We start from the raw sequence: 26569 nt of genomic DNA on the forward strand, positions 1-26569 counted from the left end.
TAGCGACTGGCCCAGGATCACACAGTTAGTACGTTTCCGAGGCTGAATTTGAACTCATCTTTCTGACTTCAGGCCTGGGCTCTGTGTACTCTGGCACCCCCTAAACCACCCGTTTATAGAATCACATATTTGGAGATAAAGAAGCTTAGAGCCCAGCCCCTTCGTTTTGTGACCCTGAGAAGAGAAGGGCTTTGTCCCAAGTCTCCAAGGCAATGAGGGGCAGAGCTGGGCTGTGACCCCTGGGTCCCTGCGTCTGAGCCCAGCACTGTTCCCATGGCCCTTTGCCCAGTGGGGGCCCCCTTCAGTGCGTGTTGGGCTGAATCCCATGGCCATAGATTGAGCCCAAGAAGGGGCCTGCGCTGGGAATCCTTGAGCTGGCTGTTTAACCATATTTGATAACAGTATTCCCATAGCCTTTCTTTCCCTTGTAATCCCATGCATTTTATTTTATGCATTTGAAAACTGAGAAGGGGTCCATGAGTTTCTCCAGACTGCTGCCAAAGGGATCCAGCACATAAAAAGGGTTAAAAACCCCAGATTTACTCAAAATCCCTCATTTACAAATAAGGTAACAGGCCCACAAGGGGGCCTGCCTTGGCCATGTTAGCAGAGCCTCTGAGATCAGCTAACCAAACCACTTCTGCCACTTTGACCCCATCTCCCTTCAGATCCCCTGGGGACTGCCGAGGACCCAAGAGGTGTGGGAATGATGACATGGAAGAAGAAGCGTCCCCATCTGCTCTGTCACTGCTCCCTAAGAACCAGCACACTTCTGCATCAGACTTGTAACTGAAACCACCCCTGTGTATTGTCTCCCACACTAGAAGGCGAGCCCCTGGGGAGCAGGGGTCTGCCTCTTCTGTTTGCATCCCCAGTGATTAGCACACAGTCGGTGCTTCATCACTGCCTCCTGGGGTGCAAGCTCCACCCCCATCGGCCCCTTCTCACCAGCAGAGGCTGAAGTTATCAAAAGCACACAGAACTAGGCATGAGAACCTGGGTTCGAATTCTGACTCCACCCTTCACTAGGTAACCAAGCTGGCTGCTCCCTCCTCCCCCCTGTTCTGTATGACCTAGACCAGATGGGGCCAGAGGGTCAGCCCTAAACCAGTGTGGACTCTTGCCTGTTAACACGCCCGTGAAGGAACTGAGGTCAGAGCCTCAGCAACATGAGAGAACTAGGTTGGGGTTTTTTTTTTTTCTCAAATGTAAATCACGTCTTCGATAATGACTGACTCTTATCTACTGGCTTAAAGTTGGCAAAGCATTGTAAGTAAGTTGTTTGCACAACAACCTGAAGATTGGAACCTTGGCACAGTGGATGGGGTCACACTGCTAATATGTGTCTGAGGCAGGATTCAAACTCGGGTCTTCTGGACTTCAGGTCTACTAAGATGCCTAGCTGTGTGTTATAAAAAGCTGCCTGGTCTACTGAGAGGATTAGTGACTAGTCCATGGGCACAGGCAGGATGTGTTCAAAGCTGGACTTGAACCCAGGTCTAAGTCTAAGGCAAGCCTTCTAGGCACTACCCCATGCCTACTCTCCATTCCAGTATTTCTGTCCCCATTTTACAGATGAGCAGACTGAGACTGAAGGTCATAAAATGACTACCAGGGTCATATAATCTAGCAATCAGAGGCAGAATCTGACTCACATCCAGTGCTCCTTCCACTAGTCCCACCAATAAGAAACCTCTCTTCCACTTTGTCCACGTGAGCACCTCTTTCACCCACATAGGTCACAGCCCCACAAGGGAGACAGTCTTCAGAAATGTCTGTGGCCCACACAGTGCCCTCCCTGAAGTCTGGGCTTCTGGCGGAGGGACAGGCCTGTGGTTCTGCCTGTGGCCTCACTGAGGTTGACCATCTGGGTTTCACCCACTAGGCTGAAGGCCTCCCTCAATCCCTCCTGAGACTGCAGAGAGTCCAGAGAAACTTCATCTTTGGACCGGTGAGTGCTGCCCCAGCACAGCCTGGAAGAGCCCGTGACAGACCCCTCCCTCCCCAGGTCCAAGGGGCAGGGGAGGAAGTGGGGAAGAGAAACAGAGAAAGAAACAGAGACAGAGAAAGACAGAGACATAGAGAGAGGGAGGGAGAGAGACAGAGAACACTGGTGAAGTGCTTCCTCCGTGCCAAGCTCTGTTCTAAGTGCTGGGCATACCAATACAAGCAAGCCAGACAGTTTCTGTGCTGAGGTTGCTAATCTTCTAATGGGGAAGGCCACACATAAAGAGGAGCCCAAAGGGCCAAGGACGGTGTGAAACTACAGGGGATCTTGGTCCAGAAGGTGAGCAGCTCCCCGGCCAGAGCCAAGGGAACCAGGGAGGCTTAAACGTTCCTGTCACCTGTAGAGCATCGCTCAGGACCAGCTCCACAAGGGCTGTGTTGATCGACTGGATCCACCCCTTGGTAAACAATGGGTGTTTCGGGGTGTCTGATCACTGGCCTCCCACGGGTGGGATTTGTTGGTGGGTGCTGGCGCTGGTGGATTGGGCACCCGGCAGAACAGGTGCCGCCATCCAGTCCAAATGGCAGAGCTGGCGGTGCCCCCATCCCACGGGCCACATTTTCTAGACCAAACATCTCCACATGGGGCCGGGCCCTGTTTTTTGCTTTTTGATAGCAATGGGATGCTGCTGAGGTGAAGAACAGATGCTCTTCGACCTTGGCCTTGACCCCAGTCCTCTTAGCTCCAGAAAAGCAGGTTGATCGGGTTGAGGAAGAACCCCTTGTGCCCCTAGGCAATGTCTGTAACTGGCCATGCCCATCCCAGCCAGTGACAGGCCTGCTGCTGGCTGCATTCCTGGGCTTTCTGCGAGGAGCCAGGCAGTCTCTATCCATGATGCTGTGGGGCTCTGCAGACACCCCTCCCCAGTCCCCTGGCCCAGCCAACCCGCTCCCTGCAGAGAAGCCAGACCTTGGCTCAGGGCTTCTCTCCTTCCCACGTTTCTCAGACAGGGGCTGAGAGAAGGTTGAGTCACAGGATTTACGCATGTAAACTGGAAAGGAGTTTGGAGGCCATGTAGTCCCACATCCTCATGTTACAGATGAAAAAACTGAGGACCGGGGAGGTGACGTGAGTTTTGTACTGAAATAACAAAGTGTGGAATTGAACTGCCGTCACAAAATGTTGTCGCCCTTATCAGGGAAACCCGTGCTGCGGTCTTTCTTCATCCCTTCGATGCCAGTACACTCCAGGGAAAGAAGACAACAAAGAGCAGCGTTTATGTAATACCGTGATCGTCTGCAGAATGCTTTTCAAACGCAATCTCACAATCTTCATAACAGTCTTGGGAGGTAGACTCCTGAGCCACCTGGACTCGGCAGACCCAAAGCTGCTCTTGCTGCTGCCGGACAACTTCTGTGGCCGCTGTCTGTGAGGCCTGACACCCAGCCACACAGCCAGGCGGTGCTCCTGCGTTTCATTAGATTTACACACACATTCACTCCCTCTCTGAGTAATTAGGATTGCAGTTTGGATACACATGGGTGTACCATGAATTTTCCCTTATTTAATCACTTTAGATAGTCCCTTTAACTCCCGTTTGCTTTTCGTAACAAGTCGAAATCTCTCTAGAAAACTTAAAAACTAGGCTTTGTCCTTTTGCAGATCTTATCAATAGCCAGATTGTTTCACCAGATAGGCGGCGCCATAGAGCACCAGGTCTGGATTCAGGAAGACCTGAGTTTTAATCCTACCTCAGACACTGTGTGACCCTGAGCAAGTCACTTAACAGCTCTTTGCCTCCGTTTCCTTATCTGTACAATTAATAATAGCACCTACTCCGAAGATTGTTGTGAAGATCAAATGAGATTATATTCAAAAAGCATTTTGCAAACTAGGTATTATATAAATCCTGGCTCTTATTATTTCTGTTTCTTTCCCTGCTGTGAGCTGTTGCTTTTCACAGCTGCCAATGGAGTCACAGCCAGCATTCTTCACCCTCATCTTTTCTCCTCCAATTTCCATTTGTTGCTGTTCGTTGCCAATAAATCTCGTTTGGTAAAAGTGTGCCTCGAGTTAGAATTGGTAGGTGATAAACGAGGAGCTGGGATCATTTCTACGAGTAGAAATGTAAGCTCCTTGCAGGCAGGTACTATTTTTCCTTTTGTCTTTATATCCCCTCATTTAGAATAAGACCTTGCACAGAGCAGGTATCAAATCAGTGCACTAAGTCGGTTAGATTACAGCCCAGTGCCTGGACTTTATGACAGCTGACCTACTGCTTAGTCTCTTTTGTTTACTTCTGAGTTCTCTGCTGTGCTTTTCCGTAGGCGTAGGCGGGTCAGCAGGTAAGTGGTCTCTGGATGAGTGAGGCACTACTGAGTTGGCGTCCAAAATACTAGATGTGTAGAGACCATTCCTCAGGAAGATCCTCCCTGGATCCAGTGGCTTCATCAAAATCTGTTTATCGTTTGTCCTAGGTAGGACTGGTGAGATCGCACCAGCATTTTTCTACCACAGTTTTATTGCTTTCCTATTTAAAAAATTTCTCTGGGATGAGTCTTGGTCTATGCTGTACCCTGTAAAAAAAACTATTGGCCTAAGAGGATTTTCTTTTCTTCACAGTGTTATTTGAAAATGACTGTTTTTATTAAAACGGAGGGAAATCATATATTTTGTGATTTGAGGCACTGCGCTTAAATAACAATTCATTTTCAGCCCTAAACCAACAAGAACATGGGAATTCTCTGTCATGATTCAACCCGCCACCATTTAGTTTAAAGGTCCATACTGTCCTAGGCTGAAAACTTCTCTCTTTTATGCAACCTCTGAAGGACTTTGGCTTGGGGGCCAAGAAATGAATGAAGGTCTCCATGAAAATGGAAGATCAACAAACCGACATCCAAAGAGGGAAGAATGCAGATGTGCACTTGACTACCAGAGCAAGCCAAGTGAAGGGAGCGCCCACACTTGTCTTAGACTTCTTGGTGATTTTTCGGTTTCATCAGAGAGAGCAGGAAGTCTGAGTTGGACTAATCTTGTTCATTTTTAATATCAACCCCATGTATCCCTGGGTTCTGAAAAAATGTACAACGTATGCAAATAGGATGTTGGCTCAAAATACCATGTGGGAATAGTGAGTGACAGGATCATAGACCTGGAACAGGAAGGGGCTTTATCTTAGCTGATCCCTGGCCTCTCACTACATGACCATCCTATGGATGAGTGCGGGGAGAGGTCAAGTGTCCAAGGCAGAGCTGGGAGTAGCTAGGGAATAGCTGATTCCATAGGTAGTACTCTTTCAACTTCAGCACAAGGCGTTAGGCTTAATATATGAAAGGCTTCCTCAGATACTTGAGTGGATCTCATCAATGCGGGCTACATAGCTCACAATTCATTCATTCCTGCCCATCCCATGCAACTCCAGTCCATGTCCTCCAGAAAATCCACCATAGGAGGTCTGTGCCAGGGGCCTTCTTCCAGATCTCTTAGAGAGACCAAGATGCCTTGCATGCTGTTCGTGGATCTTGCCGCGTGATTGGTCTGCCGTGTCTCATACACTTGTAATGTCATTAGTGATGCTGCTTCCCCCATGTAATGTTTTAATTGTACCATATAGCAGCTCACTGCCACCACACAGCTCTCCACTGACCCTTGAGTGATCTTCACATTTCACTCTTCCAAGACTGTGATGTTCTGAGACTTGTAATCATACACCATCGCTAGAATATTGGTTTTCAAAAGATGAAGCAGAATCCTGCCTTGTCGCCCCACTGGGGCATGATGTCAATGGAGCACAAGATCTGGAGGGCTTCCCAAGATGGAAAGACTTGGAGTCTGTCTCATAGATTGTCTGCTGTCTTAAGACCAGCCCAGCTAGGTCCAGAGAGGCTTTGGCCATGGCAGCCTAGGAGACAACAGCTCAAATGAAGATAAAAGTTTCCTCTGGGGTTTTTTAGCATTATCTACTTTATGTAGTCTTCCCACCTTTAACCGGAAGAGCCTAGGACGGTATTTTTATCAGGAATACTGGAACAGAGGAATTTAATGAGTGGTTCTATGCCATTGTTTTCCCAAAGAGAAAACAATCTACTTTCTCCGCCAAAACCATGGTGGGAATCTTAGGAGGCCGTAGATATGAATTTGTGGGTTTGTGTTTATTTGGTGTAGATATGAATATTCCATTCTTTAATTTTTTTCTTTTGTTTTTTTTTAAGTTTTAGCACAGAATCAAAGGTTGAGGTAGCGTATACCAGTGATGGGGGAGACTCTTTAAGGGTACCTTATCAAGGGCACAAAAATGAAGCACCAGGACCCAGAAGTCCAAAGGCTCTGGGGGCAGTCCAGAGAGAGAAACCAACAAAGACACACAGAGAGGGAGCAACAGAAAGAGAGACAGAGAGTCACGCCTGGGATGACATATCTGACCTTGGGCCTTCGAATTTGAACAGAAGTCACTATGGTTTAACAAATATCTAGTAAAAATAATAACAAATCAATGAACAGAAAAGTAAACCTTTTCTCAGTGACAGCCTCTCTCTTAATATAGGGAAGGACACTAGATTTTGAAGTGATTGGTGCAGGGAATTCCCGGGCAAAGACATTCCCTGTCCCCACAGAGCTCAGCCCCTACTCTGCCACTTTAGCCTTACAGAGTTCCTGCAATGCTGAGGGCTGGAGGGCCTTGGCCAGGCTCATCCCGATAGTCTGCGTCACAGACGGGACTTGACTTTGTATCCTCCTGGCTTGGAGGCCCCCTCTGTGGTCACTCCCTACACGGCGGGTATCAGCTATTTTGTGTGTTTTTCCGTCAAGTATAAAGATTAACTGAAATACACACAAGTGCCTTTTAACCACCAAAACCAAGTTGCCCCAGCCCGGCCTTCTCTGCTTTGTGACAGGGCCCATCCCGAGTTCTCAGGAGCATGGGCGCTCTTGGAGGCCGAGAACGAGGTGGTGATTATCTCTGTAGCTCTGGCACCCGGCATGGTGCTTTGCACATAGCAAGCAATGATGACATGTTTGCTGAGCTGAATGCCCAGGGGGTACTCAGGAAAATGGCAGGATTTAGGGCTGGAGAAGACCTTAGAAGTAAGTGAATCTAACCCTCTCATCTCATATACGAGCATCCGGAATCCTCGAGGGGCTTCTCTGCCACTCACCAAGCTAGTTGGCAGCAGATCTGGACTTGAACTCAGGTCCCAGACTAGCTTCAAGCTCAACCAAGAGCCAGTAGGATTCACGCTGAGTCTCGAAGGAAGCCAGGGGATTCCCGTCCAGGCATGGGGCGTAGCAAGCAGGCCGGCATGCCTGGACCATAGAGTGCATAAAGGGGAATGAGAGAAGAGAAAACTGCAAAGGTCAGAAGGGGCCACGTGGTGAAGGACTCTGCGTGCCAAATAAAGCCCTATCTCTTTAGCATACGATTTCTTCTGGCAGGCTGTATGGCTGTGAGTCAGGGCACATCCTGCTCTGTGGAGGGCCATTCAAAAGGCAGTGGAGAAGCACCAGGAATTGTGGGACAGAGAGGATGCTGTCAGAGAGCCATGTGACCGGAGAGGAGGGTGGACCTGTCAGGAAGGGGCAGTCATGGGTCACCAGTGGGCAGTCTGAAGTCTTCGCTGGCTCTTACACCATGTTGATGTAGAGAAAGGCCTCCCTCCACTTAGGGGGACCTGTGAGGAATCCCAGGAGGTCGTGAATAAGGGTCACTAAGATGAGAAGGTGTGGCCGTGTCATGTGCTCTGACTTTGGAGGATGTACCCAAATCAACTGACTCATTGATTTGGGACAGCAAATACCCCAGAGACAGAGGGAGGATTCACAGCACAAGGGCCAAATGAAAGAAAAGCATATTTAGTAGATAATTGTGTAGTCTTACATGGGAGCCAAAATAAAAAAAATAAAAAATCACAAGTACAGCTTGGAGAAGACATAGATAGGTGGCAATTTGTTTTAAAAAGGAAGATCTAGGGGACTTAGTGGACCACAAGCTCAGTATAACTCAACAGTATGACGTGACAGAGCACGTGAATGCAATCTGAGACTCATAGATGTGTCTGGTTGGCCGGCACACCCTGGGACGAGCCAAGGACTATGGATTTAGAGGAGGAAAGAACCAGAGACCCCCCCCCACCCAGGCCAGCCCACCTCATCTTACAGACAAGGAAACAGGTCTGGGGGTCATAGGATAATAATTCTGGCCCAAAGGGGGCCTCAGAGACCATCAAGTCCAGCCTCTTCATTCTAGAGATGAGGAAAGTGAGGGCCAGGGGAAGCCTGCCCAAAGTTTCACAGAGGCGAGTGCCAGAGGGGCTCTTTGGCCCCAGGCCCTCTGACCCCAAGGCCAAGGGAATGGGAATCCAGACACAGAGAAAGCACCAATGAGAATGCTCACGCCGAGTGGGGCTGGCGCTCTTGGCCCACACTCTGCACACCACGGTAGCCAGGCCTCCAGAAGGCTGCTGTCCATCCCACTGCCCTCTCCTGCCCAGACCACATCCCGAGCACAAGTCAAGAAAGACTGATTAATCGGTTAGCGCTGTGCTAAGCACTTGACTATGCAGAGTCCCTGTCCTCGCAGAGCTCACAGCCTAACGGGGCAGGCAGTTTGCTGACACTGGCCCGCTTTGTACAAACAAGCTCCCTCTGGACTAAGTTGGGGATGACCAGCAGAGGGAAGGCTTTGGCATGAAGGGGGAAAGAGAAGCTTTTGAAGAAGGCGGGATGTTACCTGAGGTTTGAAGGAAGCAGGAGGCAGAGAGAAGGAAGAGAAGGCCAGGCATGGGGACAGCCAGAGAAAACATGCTGCATTAGGAGACAGCCAAGAAGCTGAGGTCGCCAGATCATGGAGTACGTGGAGAACACCGGAGCTTCATTAGACTGGAACCACAGAGGAGGAGCAAGCTGTGAAGGGCTTTAGAAGCAAGCAGAGGATTCTCTGTTTGATCCTGAGCTAAGAGGAAGCCACTGGGGTTGATTGGGGTGGGGGGGTGACATGGGCAGAGCTGTGCGCTAGGAAGATCGGTTGGACATCTGAGTGGAGGATGGAGTGGAGGGAGCAGAGATCTGAGGCGAGCAGACTTCTCCCATCCCACCCCCAACCCCTCCCCAGGCGGGTTATTGCAGTGGTCCAGGGGTGAGGTGATGAAGGCCCATATCAGGCCTTGTACCCTATCAGTCTGACACAATCTAGACCCCCCCATCCCCTACTTTGACTTTCTTGACGTATCATCACACATTAAACCAAGGTCAGAATTATCGAATCAGACATCATGTGAAAAAAGAGTAGCCTGCCGAGAGAATAACCCTGGTTGAGCCCCACGGGCCAAAGAGTGACCAGTGCCAAGGAGACCAAAGGCTGGAATTACACTGATAAGCTGGAGAGTGGGAGAGGAGGGCGACCAGAAGAGTCAGGGCTCTCGAGTGCCTGCCACATGGTGCTCAGTGAGGCTGGAGAAGAGATGAGGGTAGGCTGGGACAGTGGAGGAGCTGCCCTGTGGGAGGCCCACTGGGTGGAGGAGGCAAGGAGGCTGGTGCAGAAACTCAGTACGTTTCCAGCCTCTCATCAGACCAGGGCCCTGGCCCCTTTCTTACTGCCTTGCCAAGACCCTGGTTTGGCCCTTTCCTACTGGTGGAGCCACTGTTGTTAGGTAAACAGAGAGGAGGCCGGCGGGCTGCAAAGTTCAAGCAGGTCCTTTCTGGGTGCACTGGCTTTCCCATCCCTGGCATCTCACTCTCCACTGTTATCCCATCGAGTCCCACGTCCTCTCCAATGCCGCCTTCTCTCCTTCTCAGGCTGAAGAAGTTTTGAATTATAATCCTTGTTGCCCCCTCACTGCATCGGAATAACCGAAGCCTTGAGCACATGGTAGACACTCAGGTGACAAGCCGAGGAGTGCGTTGGCTGGCGCTCCTCATGGACAGCTAAGCTGTAATAAATCTGGTCAGGTTCACTGAACAAAGTGACCACATTTGGTCATGTTTCCTATAGGCCTGGACCATATGGAGCAATTGTCTTATTTATGGGCCTTTATCGGTGTAAATTCAGCACTCTACCTATGGAAACAATGAGGACATACGTCTGTCTGGGAAAAGCTTAGGTAGTGTCTAAATGAGGCATTTCCCTTCGCCTTGCACCGAACCTCCCAAAGATAGCCCACGCATTGGGAGCAAAGGGTGGGGTCACTGACACCCCAACTCTGCATTCACACCAAAAGGTGCAGAGTTTAGCCCCAGGATCACAGCCAGTGTGACCTCAAGAGTGGAACCCTTTCCTATCTCAGCTTTCCACCTTTCTTCAGATTTGTTGAATGTCTCGTGCTGATAGAAACTAGTAAGTCATACTATCTAACTGAAGTCATGGTTAACTTTAAACATGTGTGCATTGATTTCTGTATCCCAGAGCTGTTTTAGAAGGCAGTGAAGGGAGGCAGTGTGGTACAGTGGGAAGAGTCCTGACTCTAATGGCAGAGGACCGAGATTCAGATCCTGCCTCTTTTACTTAGCATTTGTGTGACCATGGGCAAGGCAGTTCCTGGCCTCCCTGGGCTTTCTCCCAGGTTTCTTCATCTGTAAAATGAAAGGGTTGGGACAGATGGCCTTTGTGGTCCCTTTCTGCTCTGTGGTCCCTATGTCTGTGGTGTAGGAAAAGCAAAAATGGCATCTACTCTTGTAAGCCAAGCCTGCTTTGTAATCTCATCAGGATAATCTTGTCCCACCAACATAACTCACAGCCCTCTGGACTTTACCAACTTGTGCAGTTCTTGAGTTCATGATTTCTTCTTTAAATCCACCTTCAAGGGGCCAACACTCAGCAGTGACTGGGTACTCTACTTGCAAATACCCAAATAAGAGAAACGCAAGAAAGGTCAAGAAATGCAGTTAATGAGAACAGGTGAAGTCACAGACTGGGAGCAGGACAAGAGGGAGGCAACGTCCATCCAACGCCACGGAGGACTTCCTGTGGACGGCGTTGTGCTGTCATAGGGAAGCCGAGGACCACGGGCTGTGAGCATCAGCGATCTCTCTCTGATATCTGGCCTTGCTCCTTGTCTTCCACTGAGCTGCTTCTCCCTCCTAAAAATACATGAAGCCGGAGGGTGTGATGGGAGCTGCTCTGGGGCCCAGTTCACGAAGCCCTTCCGGCGACCACATCACGGTCCTTAATCTTCTCTGGTTGATTTTACTTGTTCACATTTCTAGTGTTTTTCATATTTGAGTACTGGCAAGTGGAATACTCTGCCCCCCTCCAGGTTCTGGTATTCATTACTGTTTTGGGGGGAGTTTTCACCCCTTTTAAGAATGGCCTACATGACTCTCATTTTTTTTGAAGGGCCATATTTATTCTTGATGATTTGGCCCAGCTTCCTCAGAACTTTTCATCTTCCAGCTTTTCTCTTGTATTGACAGCCTTTTGTCTCTAGTTTTCCTTCTCTTTGACTCTCCCTTGATCCACTTTAGCATAGACTTCCCAAGGTTCCTCACACCAATGGACCTGGCCATGGCCTGGCTTGGGCTCCCACCCAGAGTAAATTCCAGGGGAAGAGGATTAACCCCAGTGGGGATTTCAGATGCCTGAAAGTGCCCTAGAACACAGAAGCTCTTTCTCTTCCAACCAACAAGTGTTTATTAATCAATGACTGTCCTCAGCACTGCAGTCATAATGGCAAAAATTGAACAGCCCCTACCCTCAATAAGCTAACATTTTAATGGGGAAAGACAACATGTACAGATGTAGGTTTATATAGAATAGATACAAAATGGTAGATACAAAGTAATTTGGGGAGGGAAGGCATGAGGAGCTAGAAGGATCCAGAAAGGTTACCTGCAAATTATGCAAGCCAAGTGGCTACTGTACCCTTTGACCTAGAGATTCCACTGCTAGGGATGTCCCCCCAAGGATGTCATTGGCAAAAAGAAAGTCCCCATCCACACCAAAATATTTACTGTGGCACATTTTACAGTAGCAAAGAACTAGAAATAGAATAAATGGCCATCGGCTGGGAAATGGCTAAATGAGTTGTGATAGATGAATGGAGCAGAGTCTTACTGTGCTGTAAGAAATAATAAATATGATGAATACGGAGAAGACTTGGAGGAACTGCATGAACTGATGCAGAGTAAAGTAAGCAGAGCCAGGAGAAGAGAAACACAGTGACTACAATAATGCAAGTGGGGAGGGGAGGAAGAGATTCCACAAAACAATTGAAAATGAATGGTGTGCAATTTTTAAAAAACTCACTTGGCCCTAAAGAAGAAATGTGAGAAGATGCCTCCCCTTGCTCCTTTACAGGACTCACATGACCATGGGTGTAGAGCATCCCATATAATAAAAGGCATTTTTTTCAATGTATTGATTGGTTTTGCTGAATGTGTTTTTTTTCCTTCTTTTTCTTTTTCTTTTTTTTTTTAATTCTTTGTTATAAGAAATAGCTGTCTGGGAGGGAAAAGGGGAGAAATGTAGGAATATAGGGGATGAAAAATAAATGTAAATATAAAAGTATAGGTGATGTAAAAATAAAAGATAGCAATAATATTCAATTTTTAAAAGGCCTCCTATGGAAGTGGCCCTATTGTTGAGTCTTAAAGGAAACTGGCAATTCCAAGAGGAAGAAGTAAGGAAAGAGAGAATCCCAGGCCTGATACAGCCAGTGCCAGCCAGGATGAACGGAGGCTATAGTTGGTGCCAGAGAAAGTTTGGAAAGGAGGAAGGGACTGCCTGGGCTATGACAAGCTTGAAATGCCAAACTGAAGACTTGGTATCTGATCATAGAGGAGACACTGGAATTCACAAATTATAGGAAAGAGAAAATACTAACAATTGTTGAGGTCGGGGAAGCTTCCCCGGAGGGCTCTTGCATTCTCTAAGTCTCTCAGCTTGACACGTGGATGGACACATGTGTTCAGCTACTGAATGGCTCTACAAAGTCTTTCTCTTCCCATTTTGGGTATTAATTAAGGAAGTCTTCAATACATATGTCGGCCATTCTCAAAAATATTTTATGTAGATAAAAAAGTAGGTGTATTGGTCGTAGTTATTGGTGTTTTTTACATTTTGATCTTTTTAGGACAATCAACAAGCATGTACTATGTGCCTACTGCATGCTCAGTGCTATGCTAGACACTGAGGATATGGAGACAAAAATTGAAGCATTCCTCACCCTCAAGAAAGAGAGAGAGAGACAGAGACAGAGAGAGAGAGAGAAGTGCATAGCTATGTAGACAGATGTTTATACAGAATAATATTTACAGAACAACTATAGAATAATTAATGAAGGTAATGAAGGGTAATTAAATACAACGCGGTTTGAAAAGGTAAGCCCTCCCAGTAGTAGAATCAAGAACAGCCTTTGGGCCGGGACTTGAAGGAAAGGAGGGGTTCTGTGGGGTTTACCATTTCTTCCTCCAGCTCACTTTACAGATGAGGAAACTGAGGCAGAGAGGGTTAAGTAACTTGTCTAGAGTCACATAGCTGGTAAGTGTCTGAGGTGGGATTTGAACTCATGAGTCTTCCTGACTCCAGGCCTAGTGCTCTATGAACTTTGGCGCCCCCCAGCAGCTCTTGTATGCAGTAGACCCTGATGAAAGCAAAACTCTTTTCTGTACATATTGGATCCATTTCAGCTGCTTTCCCACCTTCGTCTTCTGAAGCATCATCGTCCTTTCCTTCAGAGTGCTGGTTGCAAGGTCTAAGTGTGGTGGTTTTGCTGTCATCACCTTTGTGAGTAGAATTACCAGCAGACCTGTTCCATTTCTTGTCTCATTGTTCTCCTCCCAATGATTTCTCACCGTCCTCTGGGGATGATCTGACTAAACCAGACCTCACCCCAGTCTCTCATCGTTCTTCTTCAGGCTCATTTCCTCCTAAGTCATTAGTCATTGTCTTCTCATGGTCTTCTGGCGTCACCTGTGGCTTCCATGTTTCTCTATTAGCTTGGACTGAAATAGAATTTCCGAGGGAAGGAATCCCTGAAGACTTCAGCAAAAATGAAAAAGGTGTATCCAAGTGTAGTACTAGACAGTCTGAAACCCCTGGATGTAGTCTTTGGTGCTACATGAAAAGTCTCTTTCTTGTCCAGGTTTCTGAAGACAAGGGAAGTTGTTCATCTACGAAGATCACCAGTGAGGCGGCTGCATCAACACTGAAAGACAGCTTAAAACTGATGGAAGGTGTTTGGAAGCCAGATATGGGAGTACGTTGCCCTGCCTCCAGAGACAGTACTAAGAACCAGTTGGTTAAAGGATGGATAATCCTAGCTAGTGTCTCTCTGCACCTGAATCTGTCCTTGGTAGAGGTCAGAATGTCTGCTCTGGTATACAGCCAAGACGACGTTGGGTCTGGGGAAAACTGAAAGGATAGGTCAGAGCATGCGAGACATCTGAGAAAGGCCGAGGCCTAGGTGCATTGGTCTCTGCACTGAAGACCAGGACGATCTGATCAAATAGGTTTTTAAGACTTCTCACTTTATCAGTTTTGTTTGTTATCTTAAATCCTTCTTTGTTTCCCAGGAGGGAAGCAACATGGCTGAGTGGATAAAGAACTGGACCCCAAGGCAGGAAGACCCCCATATAAGCCCTGCCTCCTGGCCTTAGTAGCCCAGCGACCCTGGCTAGGTAGTCTACCAAGCAACTTCTCTGATTGTAAGATCCAAACACTTCTCTCTTTTTTGGCTCATAGTTACCGAGGTAAAAATCTTAAGAAACGTAAAGAGAGAGCAGGAACTCCAAAGGAAGCACAGAGCCAGAAGCATCAGGGCCCCTGAGAAAGAAAACCAAAAAGTGGTCCCTGGGTGTTTCACCCAGATTGCTTATGAGACCACACTGCCCTGGTGGACATTTTTCAGAGCTCTAAGTTAGAAGCATGGACAAACATTGTTCAACTTTGTTCTTTGGAAAACTTGCATTATTTCCTTCCTAAAGCTTGTAGGCCCAGCCACCAGGGACTCTTGCTCTCTCACTTTTCAAAGGACAAAAGCCCTCGCTTTCTGTTCTGAACTGCTAAGGGCTGCCTTGGGCTTGACTAACCAGAGTCCTTGGCCATTCAGTGGCCGCTGCCTTCCTCCCCACTAAAATATTAGCATATTTCCTCTACAGGCTTTGAAAGGTCAGGGATATACATGGGGGTGTTCTCATAACTGGCAGCATAATGGGGATTTCAGGGAAACTGTCAACATATTTCTTCAAAGTTTCTCGGAGGAGATTCCGTTTAGACCAGCTCATTGACATCCATCACCACACACACCAGATTTATTCCTTGCCAGTATTTTGTTTGGGTTTTTTAAAGCCAGGATTGTATTAATGTTCTGGTTTTAGAACAAAACTAGTGGTGACTGACTATTGAGTTTAAACCAGGTCATGTGTCATGAAGTTGTCCCATGTTTGTTGAGTTATTAAAATGTCTGGTTTACACCCTCTTTTGGCCAGGGGCATGATGGAACCAGCTTGAATCAGTTCTCAAGAGCTGATTATTAAATTTTCACCTCATCAATCAGCAAATGCTACAAATCAGGCTTTGTTTTATTATTTTGCTGATTGACTAGACTTAAGGAAGTGGTGGAGAAAATGTTAATGCTGCAGAGAAAACTTGGAAGTGTGTCGTGTGTACATGTTTGGTGGGTTTTTGTGCTTGTTTTGGAGTTTGGCTTTTTCAAAGAGCCGGTTGTTAAACATTTGCCAGCACATTCTTGCCCTTGCCCTTCTGCACAGTTGTGAGCTGCTAGAATTCTGTTTTCACTTGTCCACCTCTATTAGATGTTCCACTTCTTGCTTTGCCGCCGTACCTGGTCTTGGTTTCCCCCAGAAGACCCCTCTTCTCTGTGTCTTCAGTGCCCTTGGTGTCCCCCTCTGCAGTCTGGTGAACTAATCGATCATGAAACCTCACGTGAGAAGAACTTAACACCACCACGTCTCAGAGGTAGACCTGCTTTACCTGGGGCTTCTTCAGGAGCAAGGCCCTCATCCTGCCCATAACCTAAAGCCTTGAGGTGCATGGGTGCACCCATTCTCTGTTACCGTCAAAGGCGTCCTCCACTCCCCTCTCACTTTGAGAACAAGGACTGCCTTACTTTGCACCCCCAGCACTTAGCCCTTTGCCTGCTACATAGTAAGCTCTTTATAAATGCTTGTTAACTGACTGACTTTAGAAATCACATCCTCCAAATTTCTTGTTTTACTGAGCCCAAAGTCTCACCCAAAGTCACTCAGCAGATCCAGGTCTTCAGATGCCAAATCTGGTACTTTTCACTGCACCACCCTTTTCCCCACATTCCCTTGACTGTTGACCTCTCCTTGCATGCCTGATGGAGAACCGGCTGTCTTGGCCAACCTTAACTGGAGCCCTAACCACAATCCTCCCCCTTGTGCTGCTAGCATCACGCATCTTTTCAAGAACGGGCTTTTTGACTGTCTTTGTCTTACAAGTATCTGCCAGCAGCGCTGTCGGCCAGTTAGTCCAGCTCGGGACCTGTAGGTCAGAGGACCCAGGTCCCAATCTGTCCTCTCCCTGAATGACCTTAGACAAGTCATCTAAGCCCCTTGACATGATCAGACTCAGTGACCACTAAGATCCTTCTTATTCTCATCGTTTCTCTGGAAAACTCACTCCAAATTCCAGGGATCCTGCTGCACACTTTAGGTGAGGACATAAATCTTTGGTTGGTCAAGGGCCGTCTTTGTCTTCATGTCTTCATTTTTGTTCCAAAGGTTCCTGAAATCTGAGGCTCCACTTTATTCAATTATTAACTATTGCTTTCCAAATTCAAAATCTCCAATTTGGAAGAAGGTGAACCTTCCAGCGCCTCTAATGACACTCAGCAGTCTATTGGCTTCTCAGTTCAAAACTTAGCTGGGACCAAAGGTCCTTCATAAGACTAGTGGATGCAGTCGGATGACCGGGGGGTCTGATCCTGTTCTGTCACATACCACCTGTGTGACCCTGAGCCTTCATTTGCAAAATCAAAGGATTGGCTGGCCCTAGGGATTGTGATCGCCCATTGACTTTGTGCCTGCCCCATGCAAGGCTCTGTGCCGAGCATGATAGAGAATCAGGTGCACAAGGCAGGACCCTTGGCCTCAGAGACCTTACAGACTAGTGGGAGAGAGAAGATGTCAGCATTTGTATACCCATTATATTCAGGAGAGTGTGGAGTGGGTCAGGCCAGACCATCCCTTACTCAGCCCTGGAGCTAAGAATGGTCTTTATATTTTTAAATACAATGAAGCTATTTTTAAAATGTAAAAAGCATTTGTAAGAGGCAGGCTGCAGTTTTCCTATCCCTGACCCTGCCATTGTTAAATGGAAGAAACCAAAGCCCAGAGAAGGGAAGAGACCCTTGCCCCAGGCCTCATAAAAAATAAGTGGCAGGGTCTGGACATCCTCAGGTCATCAGCAAGCACGTATTAAGCACCTACTGTGTGCCAGGCATTGTGTTACAAAGACAACAGTGAGCCATCCTTAACCCGAAGGTATCTGCAATCTTAAATGCTTATACAGGAAGAGGTATTTGAGGGAGAAGGCCCTGGCAGCCAGGAAGCTTTAGGGGACCTTCGAGGACATCCAGTCCAAACCCTTCATTTGACCGATGAGGAAACCAAGGTCCCTGGTGGGCCGCTGACCTGCCCCAGGTCACCCAAGGAGTTTGTGGCAGAGTTAGAACTTTTAATGTGCGTCCTCTGACTCCAGATGTAATGCTGTTTTCCAGGAAACAGCACTCCCCTTGTGTGACTGATGTCCAAGAGAAATAGAGAGAGGCTGTAGACAAGCTGCCAAAGGACGAGATCTTAGAAGGCTCCATGGAGGCAGTGCTGCGAGTGCCGGGTCAGATTTGAATAGACGGAGATGAGGGAGGGAGTGCTGTAAGTGGAAGGGTCCTCGGGAGTTAGGGTGCAGAAGTAGGAAATCTGGTGCCAGAAGTAGGAAATCTGGTGCCCTGTGTGTGCACCAGAGAGCTCTCCTACAGGCTCCACATCCCTGAGGCTAGAAAGGTAGTCTGGGGGCTGTCCTTTGCCTTTGCCTGGGAGCCTCGATTGCCATCCTTAGGCCCTGCAACTTAACAATTCATGCATTTGTCTGCTGATCTATCTAATGGTCTAGAAGATTTCTGCCTAGGAATACAGAAAAGAAACTGGAGGCCATTCCATCTTAATGTTCCTTTTCTGCGTTCATCACGAGAGTAGATGGAAACCCCGGGGACTGTTCTTGAGGTCTGTTGGATTCATCTTTACTCAGAGGAAATAAGGTATTTTAAGTTGGATGGACTGAAAGAAAATGCTCTTTTTTCCTTTTTTCCCCCACAGTAATTAGCGAAAGTCAGAAACGACAACTGGCCTCGGTGAGGTATTCCTGCCGTTTCGCTCTGGGCCTCTTCTATGAAGCTGGCACGCATATTGAAGTCCCCTGGGCTGCCCGGTACATCCTCAACAACCCCTACATATGCTTCATCTCCATCGATCATCGGAAGCGAGACGTAGGTCAGTGGCCCTGTTATTTCTCTTAAATGCTCTTAAATGCTGTGACAGTGATGGCCGAAGGTCATGCCAAATGTCTCTTAATTGTGTGTGGCCCTTCTGAACAGAGCTGGCACACAACTGCAACCCACAGGGAATGAAATTTCATGTCGCATTTGGACTGTCACAAAATGTGCTATGGGACTGGGGAAGTTGATTTGGAGTGGTTTGGTTTTTTTCTAAAAATCATTCACCACCTGGTTTGCATTACTGAGTTCATGAAAACAGTGTCAGAACATTTGAAACATCAAAATGTTTCTCTTCCAAGAAATAGCCCAAGTCCTGTTGCTTAAATGCAGCTCCATCTACCTTTCAATGTTTCTCTCAGTTTTCACTTTCTTTCTCCCACCCCACACCCCAACCCCCTTGCGGATTTTTCCCCTGAACAGGCTTCTTGAAAAGGAATGAGGCTTTTACTATGTGAAGAAAAATGTCTGGCCTAATTTAATTTGAGATGTTTATTTATTTAATTTTCAGAGTGGGGGAAGGTGGCAGGGCTCTTTAGTATTCTTACATGTAGTGTTGCTAAACCTTACACCCAAGATGTAAAATGCTGAGTAAGGGCCTAGACTGGGAAATCTGCTCCCCACCCTTTCCCCTGCAGGTGAGAATTGACTTGCAAGGAAATGCTTGTCTGATTCATTCCAGGCCTCTGGGGGAGGGTCAGGTTCTCAGCATTTGTGATCCCACAGATCCTGTTTTCTTTGACTAAACTGTTATGCCCCTAAATGGCTGAGAAATCTCACAAGGACCCCATAGTCCATTTGTTCCAGCGCTAGGCAGGGCCAGGGTGGTTCCATCAGGACCCAAGCTCTATTGAAGCCAGACCATGGTGTCGGGCCAGCCCGGACATTGTCAGGCAATGCCTGACCTGCAAATGTGGTTTCTCTATCAGGGCACATGATCATAGAAAAATGTTCCTCTTATAACTTAAACCTCTCTTGGTCTATGGGGTATGTTAATGGGTTGCTGCCTAGCTGTCCAGTCAGTAGAGCATGAGATGCCCTGCAGAGGTAAAGGATCACTTACTTTTTCTAGACAAAGGCCTCCAAGAAAAAGAGAAGTGGGGAGGGGCTCTTCTGTCACCCTCTCTGGCCCTGGGAAGTGGCCGAAGGGATCAGCAGGCTCATCCTTGACTTGCCAGCCTCTAGCACTGACTCAGGTTCTGGTGTGGGTTTCCCCAGGGGGTGCCATTACAGTCCTCACATTGGGTGGATTCTGGAGGGCTGTACCCACTTCTCGATTCTCCAGTCAATGTCTGGTCACAGCCAGGCAAAGATGATGGGGAAGGGCTCGGCAGGAGGGAGTCAGGCTATCAGCAGGGCTTGCCGGGAGCCCAAAAGCAAGCCAATAAGGGATCTGTCATCTGGCATTGGGAGTTGGCAAAGGCTTGAGAAGTCATGGAGCCAGAGCCAAATTGCTGATAAACCTCTGCAGTCAAGGGTGAGACAGAAATCAAGGGGGGTATGGGAAGGCTTGAGTTCAAATCCTCCCTTAGATATTTATCAGCTCTGTGGCCTTGGGCAAGGCCCATTGTGACCAGCATGTCATTCACAGGCTTGGGATTCCAGGATTGGCCCAAAAGTGGTGGCCGAGACAAAGACAAGTCCGACATCAGTTTCTGTAAAATGGGGGTGATAATAGTAGCACCTGCTTCACAGGGTTGTCTGAAGATCAGATGAGGTCGTGAATGTCAAGTTCCTTGCAAACCTTGATGTGCTATGTAAATGTAAGCTCTGATGATATCGGTGGTATCCAGGCCAGGCCCGCTGCTCCCTTCTATATCTTGGGCCAGGTCCGGATCTCTCTGGTTAGCAGGTAGGAGTAAGGACTTTAACTGAATTGAGGAAGAATGATGCAGCTGTGACTATGTGAGTGTGGCAGAGAGGGAGAGAGCTGACGATTAGGGGGACGTCTGGCCTGTTCATGAAGCCTTCGGCTCACACAGACCAGGTTCAGTCTTGGGAATTTCATAATAGTTACACCACGATCTCTTCCTGGAAACCCCAGAAGGTGGCTCCCGTGCAAGCACTCAGGCTGACATTGTCACATGAACGTAACCCCAGCCCGGGTCACTCTCTAAAGCACCTCTGATTCTGTGTGCGCCTTGTGGGAGCCCCCTCAGGCTCTTGGCCAAGCAGACTGCCATCCACTACTTCGTGCCACCTCCCATGAGGCCCTTTCTCCACCTGTCTCTCCCAAGAGCTTCTGGAGACGACTTTTAAAGTAAATTGCCTCCACAGGCATGTGGTGTCGTGCTCTGCACTGTCTCCCACCACCTGTGCAGGAGTGTGTAGCAGTGCAGCACAGCGCTATCCCCCAGGACACAGCCAAACCCACCTGGAGACAGGCCTACGTGTAGCCCAACAGAAAACACAAGGTCTCGTCCAAGCACAAATGGTGGAGACAGTTGTCCTTCCAAGAGACCTCCGTGTTGCCATTCTGGTGAACTGACTTCCCCAAACATCTTGTACTGCCCTGGATGTCATTGCTCAAAGTTAAGCACCTGCTCTTCCCTAGGGTGGACCTGGTCTCCCCAGTCTTCTCTATTTATGGCACTATTTTGGGCAGTGCTTCTGGGACCTTCCCCCAAACCTTAGAGTCTTCTAGACCTAGAATACCACCCTAAACTCCCTTCTGAGAGAAGACGACCTAGACTTTCTAAGACATCCTACAGCCCACGGGGCTCACAGTACCAGCCGAAGGGCAGGTCCAGGTTGTTTCTCCATGTCAAGCCCACTCCCACACCTACCTTTCTTCTCTTTTTTTGGGTCACCACCCAGCAGCAGCTTCCCCTCTTATTCTGCATCTCTCTCTCCAGATAGATTATTTTCCTCAACAACAGAGGGCGATCATTCCTAGATCCACATGTATTCTTAGAAGCCACATGGGGTATGTCTCTGTTTAGCCCCTCCAGACATTTGTCTGAACTTTTTTTCTCTAGGTTTCTCCAAGTTTGCCAAACCCATGCTCAGGTGTGCGGTCATGAGCTTGATTCACGGCTAGACCCAAGCCTGTAGAAGTCATGACCTCAAGGGTACGAGGGTTGGAGGGCACATGGGATTTACAAGAGAGACTTCCACGACATCATGGGCATTCCTGGGCCCTCCAGCAACATTACTAAGGGGGTTATTTTTTAAAACTCTTAAATCAACACTCCTTGCCCTACTTGGCAAGCAAACAGCTGAGAGAAGCATTTTTCATGCAAATGAGAAAGTACCATTCCGAAGCCTCATTTCACAAATGCTTCTCACTTTTAAATGCAAAGGCCGCACATGTGCTAGTTAGTACCCACAGCCCTCAGGAGGGAGGAGGCATCCGACCACAGCCAGGCTGACCAGCATGGTATTCTCAGCCTCAGGGATTCCTGGACTGGCCCAAAGTGGTGGCTGGCATGGGCATTGGAACTGACCTGTCCTAAGACATACGGAGCACCCCATTCAAAGTAGAAATCACCACACAGGAATGGAGAAAGCAGCTCAAGACCTGAAGCTTTCCTAAAATCACTAAAACAGCAGTAATTTCCAGCCCCTCCATCTCACCTGTTAGAGAGGAGCACTTTGGAAGACTCAATCACCACGGTATTCAAGTACTTGCAAGGCTGTGACATAAAAGTTGTTAGAACTGACCTGAGAAGGCAGAATTAGCAGCAGTGGGGACAGAGGCAGAGAGGACCCACCAATCAGCTGTCACAGAGTGGACAGGGCAGCCTCCAGAGGCAGTGGGCTCTGTTTCCTCAGAAGTCTTCAAGCAAAGGCTCAGTGAGCCCTTGTTAGGACAGTTGCAGTGAGGGTCCTTTTCCGGGTTTAGACTGGACCAGATGACCCCTGAAGTCCATTCTAACTCTGGAATTGTGTGGTTCTATGATTCAGGCTTTGTGTTCCTAACCAGGAAATTGAAATACGGAAGAGAACCCTGACCTAGGGGCTCCAATAGCCAGAAGCAAGTAAGTGACCAGTCGATCAACCTATAAGCATTTATTAAGCACCTGTGATATGCTGGGCACTGCGATATAACCATGTAGCCTAATATAAAGCATAGCGGCCCCCAAGATCAAGAAACCTGGGCTCAAGGACACAGGTTCAAGCCCCTGTAGCCTCATTGTCCAGCTGTTAGACCTTCAGCAAGTCTTCTTGTATCTCTGGGCTGCAGCTCCTTTCTCTGTAAAATGAGGGGATTGAATCAGAGGCTCTCCATGGTCTTTTCCAATGAGGACATTCTGTGAGCCTGCGGGTGATTGGGAGCAGAGCACAAGACTTCTTTGTGTCTCAGTGAGACCAGGCTTTGGGCCATGTTGAAGGCATTGAATCCATCACATGATCGACAAGATGGTGAAGTGGTTGTCTTTACAGCCCTCCCCAGAAGAAGAAGTTGGGTGCCACACACAGACAATAACTAAAATTAAATCCACTAGCTGAGAAGGAAGAAACATCACACAGGGTTTAAAAAGGACCCATGAAATAACATTGAAAAACCGAAATCCTTAAGAGCTCCCACTGAGCATGCCCATGCCATGGGCACTGTGAGCACAAGCGAACTTGTAGACCCACTGTGCCATCCCCCAATGGCAGTGACTCGGTCCACAAAAGGCAGCAGACCCTGATTCTGCCCACCCACCCAAAGGAAAGGTGGAACCAGGTGCAGGCAATGATGAGCCAGGTGAGGGGAGGTGCCCACAGGAGAAGGCACTTGAAACCCAGCCGGGGCCAGGACCCTCTGCTCAGAGCTGACTCTCACCAGGCACTGTGGACAGGACGATGCTTCGCTCCCTGAGTGCACAAGAAGCCTGGGGGTGCCCCGCCTTTGAGTGGTATGTGGGTGGCAGTGGGAGAAGGAGGAGTCGAATGGTAAGGAGAGAGCTAGACGCATGAGATTAAGAATTTAAAAGGGGGGGGGCTAACGGATCAAAAGGGCAAAGAAAAAAGCCTAAGCAAAAAAAAAAAAAGCCCATGAGCAAATGAACCTTGTTAACAGAGCAACTCATAAGGACTGAAGGGAAATTAAGAACGAACTTAGACATTAAAACACTATGAACAAATATTATTATACTTTGAAAAAAATGAACCAAAACTTCTCAATCTTCAAAAATAATCCTGTGGATTCCCCAGAGCTTAAAAAAGTGGGAAAACAGGGAGAAACTCCGAAGGATAAATTAAGTTTTAAAAGAAGAAATTAGGAATAAAATTAGGTTCAAAATTGGAGCTTCAAATGAAGATTTAAGAAACTGACAGAAGGGTGCAGAACCTAGACTATACAACGGACATGCTCTCCAAGGAAATAGAGGCTCTGAAAAAGAGAACCGCATTTTGAGACACAAAATTACCAAAGTGAGAGAAAACTGGCAGAAGAAAAGCAAAAGGCAATGACTGTAGAAGAATGCGTGGATTTGTGCAGATCATAGGTTTAAATCTAGAAAGATTTAAGAGACTTTAGAGACCATTGTGTCCAACTACCTCATTTTACAGAAAAGAAAGGAAGGCTTATAAAGATTGCGTGACTTGTCCAAGGCCATACAACTAGTATCACAGACAAGAATGGAACCCAGATCCTCGGCCAGCATCTAATTCCCGACGCCACGCTGCCTCACTAGCGCCATACAAGCCAAAGCAATTTGAAGAGAGCGCACACAGAGGTTCCCTAAGAAGGAAAACAAAATACCTGAATGCCATACTAATGGAGAAAGATTATGAGAAGACTGCCTCAATGCTTTGTCTATGCTGCCAGAGCAATGACCTGTCAAATCCACAGATTGTTCTCAGGGGGAAAAGACCCACATTTGAAAACCGATGGAGTGCAGTAATTAAATTTTACTATTTCAGTAACAGGCAACAACTTTTGCAAAGAACCCATAGAAAGAACATCAAATGTAAAATGAATTCCAGTCAGAATAACCCATGGTTATTTTACAATTGCAAAAATTTAATGACAGTAATTGAAGAGTATATTCTAAAAAGCAAAGGAGCTCAAGCTACAACCCAAAACAACGTCCCCCGAGCAGCCAAGCCTGCTCATCAATGAACAAAAACGGGCCTTTGACCAGAGAGGCGTTGGAGACGTCGGGCCATTTCCAGTCCCTGTGTCTTTTTGGAGGCCTTTCCTCATCTTCCTGTCAATTCATGCCTCCCCTCCAAACAAAATAGGTGTCTTGTATTTATTTTTAATTTACTTTGCAGATACTTATATGAACATATATCAGAGGACCTGGGTTCAAAGCCTGACTCCAACACTTACTGTCCTTACGTATCCTTAGCAGGTCACTTACCTGCCCTGGGCCTCAGTTTCCTCATCTAGAATATGAGGTTCCTTCCAGCTGGCTCCAGAACACAGGTTCTTAACCTGGGGTCCCTGAACTTTAAAAAATGCTGTGAATTGTATTTCAATGTAATTCTTTCCTTTACAATCCTATATAGATTTATATTTTTAAAAAGTTATTCTGTGGAGGCTCCTTAGGCCTCTCCAGACTGCCAGAGTGGTCGGTGACGCACACAAAGCTTGTGTTTTAGACCTGTGATCCCACAGCGTGATGAGATCAGGAATAAAGAAGTACTATCACTGAGCTGGAGAGCGCCTCCACGTGCTCGTATTGCTCCAAGAAGGGCAGAGGGATTGTTATGTTATTGCTGTTAGATGGGAAGCTATGGCTCCCCCTGAAGCCAGCCTGGACTCTGGTCCCATAGGGCTGCCATTTTTGTGTAGACTGTGGCCTTTTCAGAAAATAAAGCCCTCAGCCCCAAGACGTTGGTCCATCCACTGACCAGCCCCACTGACCAGCAAGACATCATCATCCCCGCAGACAAGACCTTTCTGGCCTCGTTGGCAGAAAGAGGCCAGCGCTCTAGTTCAGGTCTTTGTCACCTCTTGCCTGGACGATTGCAGAACTATCTGATCATTGTCTTTGCAGCCCCAGGGTCTGACACAGTAGCTGGCATGTAACAGGGCCCTGGTGAATGCTCATGGGGTTGAGTGAAGCTGCTTACCCATCCCACGGACACTTGTTTAAAACCCAATAAACACAATGCCCTGGGTTAGAAACGTAAGAACCGACAGCAGCAGCAATAGCTGACACGTGGTTAGCCTGGCAGGCCTTTCTGTGGGTGAGATACACCAATGGGACCCCAGGCTTCAGGAGGCTTCCCGGCCCAGGGCTCAGTTGGCTGCAACACCGGTGGAGTGTAGTAACTCCCCCGGCTCAGAGATCCATCCTGCGATAGCATCCTCTGCATGTCTGGTCACCTGGATCTCGGTGGTCTGAGGCTGGGGGAACGTCTTCATCTTAGGGAAGGAGCCGCCGTCTCTTTCTCCAGGGTCGGAGAGGTGTTCTTTTCCACTCCTATCGGTCTCTGAGGGAGAAGGCTAAGCGAGAACATCTGTGCCGAGAAGGCAGCCCCTGTGACTGGATCCAGACTGGAGCCAGCAGCTGATTATCCTGGTCTGTCCAACTCAACAAGAGTGATTAATTGCCTACTGTGTGCAGGCTACTGCAGAGCTAGCTGCTAGGGACGCAAAGATGAAGGAATGAAGGAGTAGATATTTTTCAGGCATTTAGTAGGTGACGGGCCGGGACTATAAGGAGAAGAAAATGAGAGTCCCTGTGGTCACGAATGTCATGAGAAAGAAGAGAAGGAAGGTAAAAGTAAGTTCAGATGAGGGTACCTCAGCAGGCAAATGGCAGGGCCTGGGAGTCTTTGGGGAGCATCAGCAAGTCAGACAGTAGAACCCGGGGACTGCAGATGCTGGGGTCCTAGGGACCTTGGGAGGCAGGCAAGGGCAGGGCCCGTGTTAAGGTCTGCTGGCCCCCCGTTGCACCAGGACTGTGGCTGGTGACTGTCAGCTCCTCACAGCCAAGCCAGATGCCACATCTCTATTTGTGAACTTTGTCTGGGCATCCTGGGGTCAGGGGAGGGCAAAGGCAAAGCGAATGGCGTGGCTGTGGATGGTTCTTTCTGCCCTCTGGCCCACATGGATTCTGGGCAGCCAAAGGCATAGGCTGCAGACCATATCATATGCTGTTTGGCATGTGGGGGTGATTAGCCTCAGAAAGAGAAGGCTTGGGAGGCACATAATGTCTGTCTTCAGTATCTGAAGGGTTGTGACACAGAAAAGGGATGAGGATGGTTC

General features: G+C 48.0%; 1 protein-coding gene across 1 annotated transcript in view; it reads left to right on the forward strand.

The window, feature by feature from the left end:
- RNLS (renalase, FAD dependent amine oxidase) overlaps positions 1-26569 on the forward strand; it is a 245466-nt gene that overhangs the window by 179813 nt on the left and 39084 nt on the right. Inside the window, exon 5 of the mRNA XM_020974955.2 lies at positions 18242-18415. Coding sequence (XP_020830614.1) covers positions 18242-18415 — 174 coding nt within the window. The remainder of the gene's footprint in view (positions 1-18241; positions 18416-26569) is intronic.

The sequence above is a fragment of the Phascolarctos cinereus genome, unplaced genomic scaffold, assembly GCF_003287225.1.
Source record: "Phascolarctos cinereus isolate Bilbo 61053 unplaced genomic scaffold, phaCin_HiC Scaffold_3;HRSCAF=262, whole genome shotgun sequence".
Lineage (NCBI taxonomy): Eukaryota > Metazoa > Chordata > Mammalia > Diprotodontia > Phascolarctidae > Phascolarctos > Phascolarctos cinereus.